Source organism: Pteropus alecto, unplaced genomic scaffold (assembly GCF_000325575.1).
Source record: "Pteropus alecto unplaced genomic scaffold, ASM32557v1 scaffold339, whole genome shotgun sequence".
Lineage (NCBI taxonomy): Eukaryota > Metazoa > Chordata > Mammalia > Chiroptera > Pteropodidae > Pteropus > Pteropus alecto.
In genome coordinates, this window is record NW_006442509.1 from 251,634 (window position 1) to 264,104 (window position 12,471).

Consider the following 12,471-nt stretch of genomic DNA (forward strand, 5'->3'; position numbering starts at 1 on the left):
TAAATGTGTCTTAAGTCTAAACTAAATATTTTTTCTGAGTCCGATTGTCATGCAGGGGGATCGGGGCCACCCACCCACTGGCCCCTGTGCCAGGGGAACAGGTAAGCTGGGCAGGTGGGCTGCTGGCCACACCCCAGCCCTCGGGGCATCCGCTTGACTCTGACCCTGGAGGGGGGCATGCAGGAGCCCTGGGGCCTGGGCCAGGGTAGGCCTCCTGGGAACTTGCTTGCTGGGACCTGCCACCAGCTCTGCTCAGGCTGCTCCGCTGTGCGGTGCCCCACAGGGTCACTGACCATGCCTTTGACCCGCTTCTCCACCACAGCCAGGCACCTGGTCCCCATGGCTCAGTGGCCACAACTTCCAGGATCAAAACATGGACCGCCCCAGGTGCAGTGCGGGCATGGTGTCCACTGGGCCCCAACCTGTCGATCACCAGAGGTGGGACCCACAAGTCACGGGCTGGCACCCCGATCTCCTGCGCTCACCTTGAAATGGAGCCTGCCTCCCCAGGCTGACATGAGGCCTGACGGGTCAGGTGAGGGTCGAGGCACATGACACCTGGTGCACCGGGAGCTGCTGCCACAGCCACTGTCCAGTTGGAAAGCCCTGTGCCCACTCTCGGGGCTGTGTATCCTGAGTCATTCATCCACTGTGTGCTCAGGCTGGGAGAACTCTGGCCCGTGTCGGTGTGTCCGTCGTCACACGTACCATGGACTGACCAGCTACCCCTTCCTTGCCTCTGCTTTTTGAAGAAGTTTCAGATGTGGACAGTGAAGTGCGGCTGAGCAGATGCCCGGGGAGGTGACAGGACAGGGAGGAGGTCTGTGCTCCAGTCCCAGCAGGAGCAACGCAAGAAGTTTCAGATGTGCACAGTGAAGTGCGGCTGAGCAGATGCCCGGGGAAGTGACAGGACAGGGACGAGGAGGTCTGTGCTCCAGTCCCAGCAGGAGCAACGCCCTTGAGGCAGCCTGGCGAGCGCAGGGGCATGACTCCCAGGCTGACCAAATCAGATTGTGTCTTTCAGTACCATCCCTGGGATCGGCTGAGGTTCTGGATGGAGGCAGCTGGTCCCCCAGGGTGCTAGTGGGAGTGGTCACAGCTACAGGGAGAGGAGTGAGAACAGCTCCCTTGGGCCCATCCGTAGGAATGGAGAGGTGAGGGATGAAAGTTCAGGAACAAGGACAGTAAAACTTTCGGGCTCATTTTTTGTTGCAATTTTATAATGTGTTTGTTGTTTCCCATGAGAATATCCTGCAGAGATTAACTGTAAAAGTCTTAAAAATGAGACAATTGAATATCAATAAAACAGTGCTGGCCCTGGGTTGTGTCTGCGGTCCCAGCCCGTTGCTTACCAGTGGCCTCCAACTGTGACCATTCAAATTATTTCAAAAAACCCGTGTCGTTAGTTTGAAAATCGGTAAATTAAAGGAAAGAATAAAGCATCTATCCAGGCGTTTGTATGTGAACCAAATCTTGGGAAACTACGTCTTTTTTAACGTTAGAGTTTTGTTTAGTACCCGAAGGACACCATCTTACGAAGATTAAGGCGTGGACGCACACTGAGCTTCGCGGGCGTGCGCGTCACAGGACGAGCCCACAGACCACCGGCTCCCGACGAAGGAGCGCGCCGCCCCTGTGGCTGTCCGCGGGGAGCCTCCAGCGGGGCTGCGGTCCTCAGGGGACACGAGGGCAGTGTCAGGGACCCGGGAGCGGTCCGCACGCCCAGGGCACCTACATGAAGGGGTGGCAGGCGGAGCGGCGCCCCGTCCGCGATGCGAGGACCGCACCCGGATCCCGACGCAAACTGATCATGTAGGGAACTCGGACTTCTGGGCGCCGGCTCTTCGCTGTTCGGAAACCGCTTTTAGGGGCGAGATGACAGACGCTGAGATTATTCCCGGGAGTCTATTTCAGCGCAGTGGCTCGGCCAGCGGCCTCTTGCGCGCGTTCCGAGGACACACTGCGGGCGCGGCCCAGAACCTACGGGAGCTGGTAGCGCCAGGCCGGGAAGGCCGTGGCAGGATCGAGGGGCAGCGGCCACCCCAGAAGCGGCGCGGACTGAAGGACAGGACAGCCCCGTACACGCACGCCGCGCAGGAGCAGCATTGGGCGACTGCGCGCTCACGGTAGTAGGGCTGGAACTAGGTGACTGCGCAGGCGCGGCTCCGCCCCAGCGCAGCGCTCGCACGATTAGAACCGGAACTGGGCGACTGCGCAGGCGCAGCAGGGATCGTTCCGCGCGGGATCCCTCCGCCGCGTGACCCCTCCGCCGCGTGACCCTCTAACCCTGCTGTCTCAGCGCGGCCATGGCAGCTGCCAGGACTTTGGTGGCTCCCCGGTTGGCGGCGGCCTCCACGTTTGCGTCGCTCCTCTGCCTGCGGCCGCTGCTGTCCAGCCGACTGGCGCCCTCCCCTCGCGCGGCCCTCCACGGCTCCGCGCCGCGACCCGGGCCCAGGGTCGCGCTGGTGAGTGCACGCCCGCGGGGCCGTGGGGGCGGGCAGCCCGAGTCGGGCGCCCCTCCCCTTCCCGAGGTACCCTGACCAGGTGGACTCCCCATGACTTGCACCCCTCCCGCAGGTGCTGTCCGGCTGCGGAGTGTACGACGGCACGGAGCTCCACGAGGCGTCAGCGTAAGCCCCTCGGGACGCCTGCGGAGCGGGTGGGGGCGCTGTCTTCTCAAGTGTTTGGAGAAACTCCGCGATGAGAAAAGCAAAAGTGACTGACGAGACGCAGGGAGACACAGAGGGAAGCTTTAAAGTCGTGTCTGTAAAATACAGCGGGACACAAAATAAGTTTCTTAGCTTTCACCTGTAACGCTGTCATCAGATAAGAACTTGACGTCTTCCTGTCGGAGATTTGAACACCCACGTGTTAGGAACATTGGGGTCAGGCGCCTGGATATTGGAACCGTTTATTCTGCATCAGCGGAGGTTTCCATCCACGACGCACCCTTATCTGTAGACTGGCGGTCACTAATGTAACCTGTCGGCTGTTGCTGAGTAGTTCATATTCTAGTTTTTCACTGAGAAGGATACCTGTGAGCAGGACCAGTAGGGGCTGTCAAGTTCAGAGTGAATTCCAGGGGGAGAGTTAGGTGGTGGTGCAGGAACACCCCCTCCCGGCTCCAAGCTCCAGGCCTCATGGTCACCCAGAGGAGCCTGACGCTGGTTGCTGTACAGGGCCTCCAGCCGCTTCATCCAGGAGTCACTGGCATGCACTGCGGTTGGCTCTAGGCAAGGAGTGAGCTTGGGAGTGTGTGGAGCTTGTGGGCGGCAGAGGGCCAGGAGCAGGGGACAAGACAGCAAAGGATGCAGAGGAGTAGCTGGGAGCAGCTCGAACCCTCCCAGCAGGGGCAGGGAGTTGTATGTGGAGTGCCCGGTGGCGGGGAGGAGCAGAGCCCGGGTGAGTACCGGCACCCCGCCTCTGCAGGGTGGTGCATCTCGTGCCTCCACCTCCTCTGAAAGGGGGCCAGTGACAGCACCGAGTCTGGGAAGGATTGGTGATTATTGTGTGCCTGGCACAAAGTAGCCCTCAGACTGCTGTTGTGATCAGCAGCCCTTGGGGAGACCTGCGCGTCTCTGTGTCTCCCACCCCCATGATGGCAAAGTTGGTAGAGACCAGGAATTGAACTTACTGTCGCGACCCAGAGCCACCCTCAAGCCCTTGAGCCGCGCATAGATAGGCATTCAGGAAGAAAGCACCCTGCAACTGCCTGGGAACCCAGACATTCAGGCTGTGACACCATCTGGGTCACCCCGTCCCTGTACCGGGTTTGTAAAGGGAACTTGGAGACCAGCTGGTTTGTGCAGGCTAGTTCAGTGACACGATTTCAAATTGTGGCCATTTGGGTCTTCAGCAAGTGATCAGAGGTTTTTGCAAAGTAAGTGGGATGTTAACATACTTAAGGCATTTATGCTTGACATTAAGCTGAAGTCCTGTTTTAAAAAATCCCATTTTTAAAATCGTGTTAATAAGTGAAGCAGGGTTGGGCACATCTCAGAGTCTGCTTTGGTCCCTTCCCACGCAGCGTGCTGGTGCACCTGAGCCGTGGTGGGGCCGAGGTCCAGATCTTCGCCCCTGACGTCCCTCAGATGCACGTGATCGACCACACCAAGGGGCAGCCTTCTGAGAGCGAAAGCAGGTGTGCGTTTCCCCCTCCTCCTGCGCTGTGAACGGGGCCGGGGCGGAGCTGCGCGCAGGTGCATGCAGTGTCCTTGCATCTCGCCAGAGCCAGATCTGTCCAGATGCACGTCCTTCAGGCCTCGTCCCGGGCCGACCTGCACTCATCGGCCTCAGAGTGTTCCCTTCACGTGCTCACCGCCCCTTTCTTACCGAAACAGATTCCTGCCGCGTGAGCCCCCACCTTCATGCTGACCAAGGTGTGCGCCTGTTTGGCTGCCCCTCGTTCACCTGCCTGGGCCCCACACGTCTTCGAGTAGCTCTCTGAAGCATGTCTGTCCTCAAGGCCCCGCGTGCTCTGTGCCCTACTTCTCCCCCTCGTCCTGCCAGGAGGCAGGACTGCCGCCCCTGGAGGTGGTGGCTCCCAGACACTTGCAGCCGAGTGCAGACGGTGATGGGCGGTTTGGTCCCCAGTCGGTTCCCTGCGCTTGCTTTTAGTGCCTGGGCCCGGCTGCGGCAGATGCTAGGATGGCTGCCCTCACCTCGCGTGGCAGCTTCCTACCACTGCCATCCATCAGATCCCCACGTAAATGCCGTCTGCTTCAGACACTTGGGGTTCTGTCCTCTTGGTGGCCCCTGACGGGTGCAGGAGGCTCCAGGTGACTTGGCGTGGGTTCTGCAGTGCCAGTCTGAAGGTTCCAGAGACCTGTAGCACAGAGCTTCTCGTCCCGTATCTCTTGCCTTTTCCGCGTGTTGACCTGAAGGTCACGTGCGAGCACCCTCCCTGGGGCGGGAGACGGCCTGGGCTCCACCCGCTGCTGCCCCCGTCATGCGCTGAACCTTGTTCGGCGCTCTGTGCTCTTTCCCAGGAATGTTCTGACGGAGTCGGCAAGAATCGCCCGCGGCAAGATCACCGACCTGGCCCAGCTCAGCGCAGCCAACCACGACGCCGCCATCTTCCCGGGGGGCTTCGGCGCTGCCAAAAACCTGTGTGTGTTTGAGCTCAGGGCCTTCCGCTTTTCCCTTGGGGTGGTAGATGGGGATCGGGTGGTGCCATGAGTTGCTCCTGGGGTCTCGGGGTCCAAATGGTGCACGGAGCAGCTGTGACAGGAAACTGCTGCCGGGTGGGGCTTAGGCCGTGTTGTAGCCGGGGCCGCTTTTCTTCTCCCTGCTCCCCTCAGCCCTCCCGGCACCCGGCCGCCATCCTGGGCATGGCTCCCTCGGACCGAGCCACAGTGTGGGGGGTCTCCTCGCTGCACAGCGGTGTCCCCATAGTAGTCCTGCGGACGCCCGTGGTCTCGTGGGCTGTGCAGCACAGAGAACTGCTTTTCCGGTCATCTGACCGTCCTGACTGCAGGAAGGAGCCCTTCCTTGCCTTGCTCTGCGTAGCTGTCATGGTCCCTGGGTGGAAGCCTGGGAGGATGCCACTGTGACACCTTTGGGTTTCAGACCCTCTTCTCCATCCCTCGTGCCCGTGCTCCACGGAGATGCACTGTGCCAGCACCCTCTCCTGCGGTGGGCACGGGGCTGCAGTGACGGACGGGCTTCACCCCCAGCTGTCTCAGCTGCACAGACATGCAGTGTGGTGTGCGTGACAGCGTGGCCACAGGTTCTTGATGGAAACAACACATCAGAAAATCAAGCCCCAGATCGAGCATTGCCTTGTGTCACAGATAAGAAGGTTTCTCTGTCCCAGCCTAGGGGCCTTTGGTGACACAACGCCTGGCCGCGACGGCAGGCAGCCGGCCCTGAGGCTCGACTTCCCACTGACCAGGCCGTTCCCAGGGGCTCTGCACCTCCTTGCTCCCCACCTCTGCTGACGGCACTGCCTGCCACCACGGCGGCAGTGCTCCAGGAGTCACCGCTCCCTCTTGTCCCTCACGCCTCTGTCCCCTTCGCACTCAGGCTGGGCGGATGCTGCTGTCCCACCCCCAGCCCTCCAGGCCCTCCAGGCCTTGCACCTCGGGTCCTCAGTGCTGTCCACACCTCCGCTCATAGCTGTCCAGTACCTGCCTCATCCTGGAAGCCCCGCCCACCTGCCTTCTCTCTGCCTTACACGCTTCCTTTTAAAGAAACAAACACACGTGCGCACATGACTTCAGGGGCTGAGGGGCTGCACGGGAGGTCTCGGGGCCAGGTCGTAGACGGACGGGAGCTGTGGGACGTCAGGCGGCCTCTTCCCCCTGCAGGAGCACGTTCGCCGTGGACGGGAAGGACTGCAAAGTCAACAGGGACGTCGAGCGCGTCCTGAAGGAGTTCCACACGGCTGGGAAGCCTATCGGGTGCGTGGCCCAGGCGGGGGCGGGGCCACTACTGGAGACCGGTGACCGCTGGTCGAGGGGTTAGGGGGTGGGCTGGACCCCGTGGCCCGAAGCCAGGAGCTGCCACTCTGAGCCGTGTGCTCTTGAAGACTAGGTCACTTTCCTGGTTTTAACTGAGGGGATTCACACACTTTCACAGGTGCCTTCCAGCTCCGAAAATTCTTTGGTTGTGTGGTTACATTAATTTCTCATGATGACTTAATAGGGAAGAGGTCATCAGCTTCTAGAAGGTTTCCCAGTCAGCCTTTGCCAGTGCCCCATGCTCTAGCATGGCATGGCCTCCGCCTTCCTGTCCTTGGTCAGCGGGCCCGCGGCTGGCCCTCGTCTCCGCTCTGGGTCATGGCCGTGAGCACCGTCCCTGCCGCATGTTGCTCTTGGTGCACACGTCGTACCCTGTGACCCAGGGTTTGAAGCCTCCAACCGGCCACACCTTAGGGTCTCCCCTGCACCCCCAGGGCCGTGGTCAGACCTGCTCTCATCAGACTTCCGAGTCCACGAGCATCCCGCGGTCGCCCACGGTTCTGCCGTAGCTTGGTGTGCGGTCCGTCGACGGCAGTGAGCCGGGGCACATGTGTCCCTCATCCTTGCAGTTGGTCACTGTTGGGGAAGGCCTGGCAGGAGCACGGCGGTGCAGACACACTAGGAGCAGGTTTGCTGGGTGCAAACTCAAGGCCACTCCCGGCACCCCCGAGCTGCTTGCTGCCGTGTTACTGGCAGAAAGAGTTATGTTGGACCCTTGAGAGAAAAGCTACAGAGGACGGTCCCCTCACTGGGCAGCATCTCACAGACTCGTGGTCACTCACTGAGAGCTGCCCAGTCACTGTCCCGCGAGCCCCTCCGCACAGCCTGCACTAGCCTTGGATCCGAGCCTGGGAGGGGTCTCACGCACAGCGCCTCCTGCCCACGTTCTTAACCAGAAAAAGTTACGTTGGACCCTTGAGAGAAAAGCTACAGAGGACGGTCCCCTCACTGGGCAGCATCTCACAGACTCGTGGTCACTCACTGAGAGCTGCCCAGTCACTGTCCCGCGAGCCCCTCCGCACAGCCTGCACTAGCCTTGGATCCGAGCCTGGGAGGGGTCTCACGCACAGCGCCTCCTGCCCACGTTCTTCCAGACCGGGGCTTGTGTGAAGAGGGGTGACAGTCATGTTGTGCGTCTCACTTCCCAGGCCGCTGTCACTGGAGCAGCCTCACTTATGTGGCAGGCACCTGGGGAGGAGCTGGCACCCTTTCTGTGACCGATTCAGAAGCATAAGCGAAACAGAAGCCAGGCATATGGGCCCCCTGGCCGTGGCCGTGTCTTGTCGCATAAACAGGCTTCTCGGCTGAGTTAGGCGCAGACAACTGAGGCCAGGGTTGCCCCGGCTACCTGGGGTGGGACAGTGATGCGGGAGTTCAGGTCACCCCTCCTACCGCACTTCCTTTGGCATCCTCGTCCAGAAAGTGACCGTGTTGCCCTGGTGGTGCCTGAGTCGCCCCTTCCGGCCCGCCTGTCACCTCAGCCTGCCTGTCAGGAGCGTGCAGGAGAGCGAGGGGCTCACAAGCATGGCCCTGACCTTCAGGGCAGGAGCGCCAGTGTCCGTGGCCTCAGACCCGAGCAGCCGACCGGAAGGCCTGTGGCTGCAGCCGCCATCCCCGGTCTCCCACGGGGCTTCGGGTCCCTCTGAAGTCTCAAGGTGCAAGATACGTGTGGCCTCTGCCCTGCTGCTCCGTCGGTGGCTGAGAGAGGGCTGCGCTCAGGAGTCTGAGCAGGAGCCGCGTCAGTTGTGACCCCACAGTAAGCGCGGACATGTCGCACAGCGTCTCATCCTGGCCCACCGGCCACTTTCATCCCGGCCCGGAGCGTCAGCAGTGGGCCAGACATGAGTGTTAAGGACGCAGGGAAGGGGCAGGTGCCCTCGGGAGGGGGTGGGCCCTGACCACTACGTGGTGGGGTGGCCTGCCTGGAGCTGCTGTGGCTTCTGTCACCTGTATTCTCGGGGGCGGGGGGCTTGGAGCCACAATGTTGGCCAAACCGCTGGGCTCAGGAGAGCAGCCTGGTGGGAGCCCCGTGGGCCCTTGGGAACAGCCTGCTTGTGGCTGTGTCTGGGGCTTAGTGCCAGGCAGAGCTGCCCGGCCTTCACTTGCCTCTGCACACAGGTCAGGCGAGGCTGCCAGTGGCTGTGTCCCCTGTGGCCCCTCCAGAGGAGGCGGTCTGGTTATAGCCAGTCAGCGCGGCTGTGGCTGTCTGTTGCTGTGTGACAGACTCTCCACAGCTCGGCTTAAGACGGCTGCTGCCGTCTGTCACCTCTGAGAGTGGCCTCTGCCCCAGGACACCAGGTTGGGAGGCCCAGTGCACATCTGGCAGCTGAGTCTCAGCTGTCATCCGAGTGGCCACCTTTCCATAGGCTGCCACAGCTTGTCACCTGTGTCGAGAAGTACCAGCATGAGGGTCAGGTCAGGAGCAGCTGTCTCAGGCTCCACTGGTCACACTACCGTGGGTGGCCTAGGTTTGGGGGACAGGCACCACTCTCAGAGCTGGCGGGGGCTCTGCCCGCTGTGCCCAGGCCTGGCGTCCGCCCTCGCGGTGCTCCGCTGACCCTTCTCCTCCCCTTTCAGCTTGTGCTGTATCGCTCCCGTCCTCGCGGCCAAAGTGCTCCGCGGCGTCGAGGTCACCGTGGGCCACGAGCAGGAGGAAGGCGGCAAATGGCCGTACGCTGGGACTGCAGAGGCCATCAAAGCCCTGGGCGCCAAGCACCATGCGAAGGACGTGACCATATCCTTCACGTGTGGCGGGCCCCTCAGCCTCGGGGCAGCCTCAGGCAGGCGGTGTCTTCACCCAGGACCTGCAGGGCACTGCGGGGGCACCTCTGCACCCATCCCTGGCCGTGTTTCAAGCCCCCGCCCCGTGGGCACTTGCAGTGTGTGGGTCCCCAGGCCTGGGGGGCGGGGGCTCCCCTTCCTTGTTTGGTGACGTGTCCTGACGGTTCAGGCGGATGGCATCCCATCATCCCATGTCCTTCCTGCAGGCGCGTCAGCCACTTTCTGGGGGTGGACAGAGGATGCCATGGGAGCTGGGTCTGCACCTGGCCCCGAGGAGCCCGCGTGGGCCACGTTGCAGGAGTACACAGTGCCGCGTCCTTCTGTGGGGACGGTGGTTCTGTCGTCTGGGAGTGTCTTTGCCTGCAGTCACTGTCAGGTGCATGTGCTCCCGCTCACCTTAGGACAGGTGGAGGGAGACCAGTGCTATCACCTCTTGGTGTCTGCGTGACCCAGGGCGGGAGCTTGAGTTGAGTCAGGCAGGTCCCAGCTGGAGCTGGCTTCTGCGGTGGCAGCGGCCGATGGCCGAGCTCCCGTGGTTTTAGCCTCGGTCTGAGAAGCAGCGATGCTGGTGCCACCTGCAGAGCCGTCGTGGGGTCTGCGTGGCACGCCGCCATGCCGCAGCGTCATGAGGCCACCACTCGAGACAGCCAATCTCATCCCAAAGTGGGGCTGAGATCACACTGGGAAGAATGTCCCCAGTCACAGTGGGAGGGACGGTGGCACGTGTCCCGGGGGCAGCTGGGAGCAGTGGTTGGTGCACACTTGACAAACTGCTCATTGTCCTTGGTGGCTGATGTTTTTCCCTAACGCCTGTGCACGAAGTTCACGTGGACCAGAAAAACAAGGTGGTCACGACCCCGGCCTTCATGTGTGAGACCGCGCTGCACCACATCCACGACGGGATCGGGGCCATGGTGACCAAGGTGCTGGAGCTGGCCCGGAAGTGATGCTGCCCGGCTGTGGGCTCCCCCAGCTCCAGGCGGAGCCGGCAGCCTCCTCGGCCTCCAGCCGTGTGTGAAGGGCAGGAATTTACATTCTACCGAAATCTGTAGATGTTTGCTACCTAAAATCTTGCGACGTACTGGGGTCGGGTCGGTTGGTGTGTCACCATAGATTTGGCTCACTTCCTTCAGGGAGGAGGGAGGCAGGGCCCATATGCCGGGAGGGCGGTTAGTGGTCCTGTGGCCCTTCAGGAGGCGACAGTGACCGGCCCTGTGTGTCCCGCAGGTTAGCGCAGGGCCAGCCTGTCCGGCAGGGCCAGGAGGATCGTGCAGCAGCCCTAGGCCTGGCTCACTTCCGAGCACGTCGTGTTTGGAAGGGACAGGCGGTGTTAGGCTTGTAAGTCTGGAAATCAGAAAACCAAAAACACGTTTATTGACATTCTCTTTGGGACTAAGTGTGTAGCAATGGCAGCGTTACGGGGATTTCTGTGGCAGGCAGTCCCTTTGGCCACAGAGAATAAATTCCAGAGTGGTCACTGGCAGCTACATTTCGGGTCTTCTGAAACTGGCAAGTGAGGAATGTAAATGAGGTTCCTTAAATCAGTCTCAGTTCTGTAAATTTCGGGAAGAAAGGGAAGTTGCAGACACTTGGCCTACGTCATCATCCGGCTGGGTGATGACGGTGGGGCTGGCGCCAGGTCACGAGCAGCGGCCAACACGACATGCAGCGTGGGAGCAGGAAACGCCCGTGCCCACCTGTGTGTGGCTTCTGTTCTGGGGGAGGGTTCTGTCTCGGGTGGCGCCCCAAGTGCCCTGCAGGCTTCAGCTGTTGGGCGCGTTTCCTCTTCCGGCCCGTCTGACTCCGTCTGCACTTTGGTGTGTCTCCTTTGGACATGCCAGGGGCGCTGCAGTGACCCGTGAGCAGCCATGGCACCCACGGGACAAACCCTGTGCAGGGGCAGCACCAGCACCCCTGGGCTCCCCCTCAGGGCTCGGGCAACTGTGGGTGCTGGGATGGACGTGCCCGGGAAGGGGAGCCCGTGCTCGGGGAATAGCGGGCTGGCTGGCTGTCACCCCCTCTCACCAGTAAACCGGCCAAAGGGCAGGTGACGGCAGAGGAGAACCTGGGAGAGAACCCCTGGGAAGTGTGTCGCTTCGTGCTCAGGCCCTTTGCTCTTCGTCCTGTGCCGTTCTGTGGGACACCCAGTTGCCCAGTTGGCAGGGCCGACTGTGGGCCTTTTCTCTACAACCCCACCGCACTGGGGGGACAGGGCCGCAGCCAGCACCTGTGGCCGCCACGTGCCTACGCGGGCTGTGGGGCCACCATGGGGACAGGGCCCCCTCGCCATCCTGGTCATAAGGTGGAGCTGGGTTCGGGTCAGGCGGAAAGGCCGGCGGTGAGCCCGAGGTGCCGTGGGGCTGCGGAGGGCCCGCAGCTTGGTGCCCGCTGCGTGCCCAGAGCCAGCGGGACCAGCTGGGGCACGGCCAGGACACGGCAGGCGAGCCAGGGAGCCGACGGACAGCGGAGGCCACGTGGACGTGCTCAGAAGGTGGGGGCGGGGGGCAGGCACCATCTGACTGAGGATGAGAGGCAGAGGGGGCAGGTGGCCGTGTGTGGAGAACGTTCCAGATGGAGATGGTCGTGGCAGAGACCCAGGGGAGTGGCCGGGGAGTTCAAGTGAAGGGCCAACGACAAAGCCAGGGTTGGTAGGTGCCTGGAGGCTCCTCGACCAGGCGGTCAGGCTGTGGAGCATGCCTGTGGTGCAGGCCTTGCCACCAGCGATGCCACAGAGCCGTCCCCTGGGGTCTGGCTCAGGATCCAAGGCTGATGCAGCTGGGTGCATTGCCAGGATGAGCCTCCCCCAGGGACAGGCACTATCTTCCAGATGCTCTCCTGGACCCCTCACCCCTTGCACCGTCCCCTATCTGTGTGGGCACCTCGTCACGCCCCTCATCCCTTCCAGCCAGAAAGCCCAGTCCCCCTTCCGTGTTGTCAGCTGCTTGCTTCAGCGTCGCTCTGCAGAGGGCATCTGTGTTCCTTGGCTGAGGACGTGTCCTCTGGGCTTTTGCGAGTTCATGGTGCAGCGTGCAGCTGCACACAGGGCTGGAAGTGAGCTTGTGCACACGTCATCGGCTTGCCGTCTGTGCACCACGTGGACCAGGAGCCCCAGAAGAGAGGGTACCAGCCTCGGTGGCATGCCTGCCTCCCCAGGGCCGGGCCGCAGCCCTGAGGGTGGTGGTCTGAGCGGGCACTTGCCAGTGGGCGCTGGAAGCCCCAAGGCTCGGCC

General features: G+C 62.0%; 1 protein-coding gene across 2 annotated transcripts; it reads left to right on the forward strand.

The window, feature by feature from the left end:
- The first annotated feature begins 2,204 nt into the window (after positions 1 to 2,204).
- Positions 2,205 to 10,729, forward strand: GATD3A (glutamine amidotransferase like class 1 domain containing 3A). 2 transcript variants are annotated; one of them, XM_006922550.3, is made up of 7 exons: positions 2,210 to 2,465; positions 2,578 to 2,630; positions 4,028 to 4,141; positions 4,989 to 5,108; positions 6,309 to 6,401; positions 9,039 to 9,195; positions 10,061 to 10,729. In XM_006922550.3, the coding sequence occupies exons 1-7, from the start codon at positions 2,307 to 2,309 to the stop codon at positions 10,187 to 10,189; spliced, it is 825 nt and encodes a 274-aa protein (XP_006922612.1). In that variant the 5' UTR covers positions 2,210 to 2,306; the 3' UTR covers positions 10,190 to 10,729. The 2 variants fall into 2 exon arrangements, with proteins under 2 accessions (XP_015453128.1, XP_006922612.1); XM_015597642.2 differs by lacking the exon at positions 4,028 to 4,141 and having other exon boundaries at positions 2,205 to 2,465.
- The last annotated feature ends 1,742 nt before the right edge of the window (positions 10,730 to 12,471 follow it).